The 5,000-nt window shown below is 39.0% G+C and overlaps 1 protein-coding gene across 15 annotated transcripts in view; it reads right to left on the bottom strand.

The window, feature by feature from the left end:
- The window catches only part of LOC125031373 (zinc finger protein 629-like), a 364,001-nt gene that overhangs the window by 112,303 nt on the left and 246,698 nt on the right, over window positions 1-5,000 (bottom strand). For 2 of the 15 annotated variants that reach the window (XM_047622069.1, XM_047622070.1), the window contains exon 3: window positions 4,026-4,076. The exons of the other annotated variants lie outside the window; for them this stretch is intronic. In XM_047622069.1, the coding sequence (XP_047478025.1) occupies window positions 4,026-4,076 (51 nt within the window). The remainder of the gene's footprint in view (window positions 1-4,025; window positions 4,077-5,000) is intronic. 15 annotated transcript variants of the gene reach the window in all.

Here is a 5,000-nt window from a genome sequence, read left to right on the forward strand (position 1 = left end):
CCTCTATCTCGCGCCTCGTCTCCCGCGCCAGCCTCTCGCCCGACCTCCTCACTGCCTCGGATGCCTCGTGCAGTTCCCTTTACTTACTTACGTGCACTTACTTATGTACAGTTAATTACGAGCGCTTACTTATGTGCACTTAATGTTAATATTAGTAATAGCTGCTAGAGAAATGGTGATTTTCATAAAGATAAAGATAATAATAATGATACCAATATTACCCCTAAAAATGTAATAACAGCAAAGAGAACACTAACAATAAGAAGAACAAAAATTAAAATGAAGTAAAATGAAAAAATAAGAGCCTAGAAATGACACTCCAAATATATATTTCTCTATCACTTAAAAAAAACAAAAAAAAACGAAAAAAAAAAAAAAGGAGAGAGAAAATGAAGGAAAAAATATTAACCTTCTCCCCTTAATGACAAAAAGAAAAACATTTCTGCTTTTGCTCCTAAATTATGGAGGGGGCGAGTGGGAGGAGGAGGAGGAGGAGGGGGGGAGGAGGGAATGGTAGAAAGGGGGGGGGGAGAAAGTGAGGCAGAACCCCCCCCCCACCAAAAAAAAAAAAAAAAAAAAAATTACCGACGCCTCTCGCCCTTATCAAATGCGCGATCAATCTACCTCTTGCCTCCTGAATGGGGGGGGGGGGGGGCGATCATTTTAGACCGGAGGGGGGGGGGTGAGAATGTGGGGGGGGGAAGAATGATTGAAAACTTGGGAGGAGGAGGAGGGGGAGAATGATTGAAAACTTGGGAAGGGAAGGGGAAAGGGGGGGGGGGGAAGAGGAGGAAGAGGAGGAAGAGGAAAAGAGGCTGGGTATTTGACGCAGGCCTTCGCTCATAAAACCTTCATTTGAATCCCCGGAGTTTCTTCGGGTCGGGTGGTGTGCGTGTGCTGGGCTGCCGGAGGTACGACGATCGCGCGTGCGGTACGATAACTGTGTCTGGGCGATAAGAGAAAGATGGGGGGGAGGGAGGAGGAATAGGAAGGGTAGGGAGAAGGGGTAGAGGGAGTAGGGAGAGAGGGAGGGGTTGGAGGGGAAGGGAGACAAGGAGAGGTAGAGAAGGAGAGGGAGGGGGAGGAGAAGAAGAAGAGAGAGAGACGGAAATAAACTATTGAGCATCTCTCTATTTATTCATTATTGTTTTCCTTTTTTTTCGTAATCATGACAGGATCTCGAAGCGAAGTTGCAGCTGTTGCCATGGAAGTTCACGCCCACCAACGCCCACGAGCTTACACCAATAATGATAATGATAATGATAATGACAATCACTGATAGGGATGACAGTAATGACAAAAATGACGGCAGTAATAATAATAATTAACGGTTAATAACCTTGCAAAACAACCTGTGCATAATTTCACCTCACCTGCAAGAAGAATTTGCTTGATGAATAGCCTTATTTCACTTAAATGACTAATTAGCGACATTCATATTCTAATTAGCAGACAAGTAGCAAAGAACATCATGCAGGAAATGATAGTTTATCGCGTGATATTTTCATGCAAATCAAGCAATATTCATATAAAAGGAGTTTATGAAAAAAAAAAAAACATCTACTTTTTATCTGTAGCACAAAGATAAAAAACAGTGTATTGTCATTCATCAAATAACCAACTCACTCGTTGTCATTAACCACCTTGAGTGATCAGCACAATCAATTTTAATGCTAATTGTATCAATAAAAATGGAGTGAAAATGATAATGTTGAAGAAACGCTAAGTTCATAATTGTTGTTCAGAATACCCCGAACTTGAACACTAAATGCATGCGTAAATCAAATGCATAATGAACATCATATATATATATATGTATACACATATTACAATGGCAAGTGACATGGCAAAAAACAACAAGGTCGAAAATCTGATCTATGAACAATAGGCATTTCGTCTCTAAAGGACCTTGAGTAAGTGCTGTGTCCCGAGCCATTATCTAACACAGAGGACAGGTGTGGCAGAAGGTGTTAGGGTGTTGGCACTCGATCGGCACTCTGGCACCGGACCTCGAGGGGGTGGGGGGGTCACGGTCCAGGGCTTGTTAGGAAGGTGACTGGTCTAAACTCTCTGAGCATCGGTTTTCTTATCTTTTACTATCATTGTACTTTATGATGCTTGTATTGGACAGAAGGGTATTCGTACTTTCAGACACTCATATGTGAATGTATACCTACACATATACATGTATACATAAATACATACATACATGCATACATATATATAAATATATACACACACATACATATATATAGATATATATATACATATATATACACACACACACATATATATGCATATATATATGTAAGTATAAATAAATAAATACATATATATATATATATATATATATATATATATATACATATACATATATATGCATATATATATATATATATATATATATATATATATATATATATATATATACACACACACACATGTATGTATATATGTGTATATATGTACACACACATATATAATCCATATATGTATATACATATTGCATATATATACATATAATCCTACACACAGAAATATGGATCCATAAGACAAGAGATTAAGAGGCAAGAGTGACCCCATGACGTCAATTCCCCTTCGTTCGCTTTCTCTAACACCTTCTACACAAATGTCACGATAAGGAAATAAAAGTAGAATGAAAAAATAAACAACAACAATCTTATTGTATCATTCATCAACCTCTAGAACCGGAAGCTGTCAGTACAAGAGTGAGGGCGTACCGAGAGCCTCCGGTGCCTCTAGAATACACGTACTAGAACCTGCAGTAAGAGCAGGCTTGGGTACGAGTAACAACACCCGGAGTTACTAGTCATAAGTACGCACCGCAAGACCCACTTTACTAACCTGGCCCCAAATAGACGGAAACATTTGAAAGGCCTGGAATAGACCGGGAGGCAAAACAAACCAATGAGAAAAGGGGATTATAGCAAACAAAGTAAATTAATGTTATTATCATGTCTGTCCTTTTTTTTTGTGGAAGAAAAAAATGAAAAGAAAGAGAGTGAAAAAATATGTCTTCTCAAAATGGCGGTCAAGGTGTCGGTCAGCTGGTCATATATATTTTTTTCTTCTTCTCAAAATCATTCACAGTCTGTGTCTGCGGTGAAGGCTTCCTGTCTGAGAGTCACAGCAAGGGCTCTGTCGGAGTGTGGCACGTGGTCGGATGTTTGGCAATACTCGGCCACGGAATCTGAAATCAATGTTGCGTGTCGTGGGTCATGGAGGAAAAACAACAGTCCTGTGTTCGTCGACCTCGTGTTTCCTGGAGAAACCTGTCTGTTTTAAAGTCTTTCAAAAACGAAAAAAGGTAGTAAATAATGAATAAAGTAAATAGAACATGTTTGAGAGACCTGATGTGAAGAACTCAACAGTCTAAGTGACTCCCACACAAGATACAGGAGGACGTGCTGTATCCTTGTAATGTTCTTCCAGGTCAACTCTACCAAACATAAAGGGTCATCCGGGTCATGTCAAGTCAAATGTCAACCAGGGAAGGACCATGCGCAGGTCAAATGAAGAAAAAACGGTTTTAGGTGTTAAGGTAGGTTGGGTGCACGGTAAACAGAGAGAGAGAGAGAGAGAGAGAGAGAGAGAGAGAGAGAGAGAGAGAGAGAGAGAGAGAGAGAGAGAGAGAGAGAGAGAGAGAGAGAGAGAGAGGAGAGAGAGGAGAGAGAGAGAGAGAGAGAGAGAGAGAGAGAGAGAGAGAGAGAGAGAGAGAGAGAGAGAGAGAGAGAGAGAGAGAGAGAGAGAGAGACTGAGAGAAAGACAGAGATAAACAGACAGACAGACAAATAGACGGATAAATAAAGAGAAAGACACAAGAGCTTTGGAAGGATAAGGTTCCCCGACGGACGAGGGTCAACGAAAGCAAATGCGAAATGCAAGGAAATTCCAACAAAAACAGGGTAATGAGGTGTCGTGTTAGCTGTTACTTGTGCGTTTGTTTGTTTTATTTTGTTTTGAGGGCAAAGGGGGGAAAAAGGAGAAACTCAAAAATATAATACTTTGTTCTTTATACGCAATTCGCTGGGCAGCTGACCGGACAGTAATGAACTCTGCGAAGGAGAAGAAGAGAGAGAGAAGGAGAAAGGAGAATAATAAAGATATAAAAATCATACCACAATAACAATAAAAAAATGTCGTTAATAATAAAAGCAGTAGTGATAGCAAGTAATGACAAAATATCAATACTAAACAAACAATAGCAAAATATATCAGTAAAAATTGCTAAATAAAAGAGAAAAAAATAATGAAGATTATATAAGGAAGTAGAGAGTGAAAGGAAAAATAAGTAATATAATCTTTTAAAAAGAGGAAGATAAGTGAAAAGAAGGTTAGCGAGAAAAGACAAAAAAAAAAAAAAAAAAAGAAGAAAGAAAAAAAAGACGGTCTTCCACTAAATAGATTTTTTTTATCTATTTTTTTTACGACGTCAAAACAGCATAGTGTGTTTGTGTTCTTCCTTGTAATTGATAAGGGAAGAGGAGGAAGGGAAAGAAGTATATGTATATAAAAAAAGACGCGATACAGGGGCGGCGATAACCTTTTTTTTCTATGAATTCTTCTTTTCTTAAGACTGGATTATAAAAGGAGAGATAAAAAGAAAACAACAGCAAAAAAAAAAAAAAAAAAAAAAAAAGCGCTGCGACCTTCGAGAAGTTGTTCGATCGGCGATTTGTTTGCTTGTTTGTTTCTTTCTCTTTCTCTCTCTCTGTCGCGTCTCTTTCTCTCTATCAGTCGTCTCTCTTTCTCTCTCTCTCTCTCTCTCTCTCTCTGTCGTCTCTCTTTCTTTCTCTCTTTCTTTCTTCTCTCTTTCTTTCTTACTTTCTATCTCTCTTTTCTCTCTCTCTCTCTCTCTCTCTCTCTCTCTCTCTCTCTCTCTCTCTCTCTCTCTCTCTCTCTCTCTCTCTCTCTCTCTCTCTCCATCTTTGCGTTTCTTCATGTTTCAAGTGTTGATCTCTTTTCTATATTTCTGTATT

This window comes from Penaeus chinensis, chromosome 13 (genome assembly GCF_019202785.1).
Source record: "Penaeus chinensis breed Huanghai No. 1 chromosome 13, ASM1920278v2, whole genome shotgun sequence".
Lineage (NCBI taxonomy): Eukaryota > Metazoa > Arthropoda > Malacostraca > Decapoda > Penaeidae > Penaeus > Penaeus chinensis.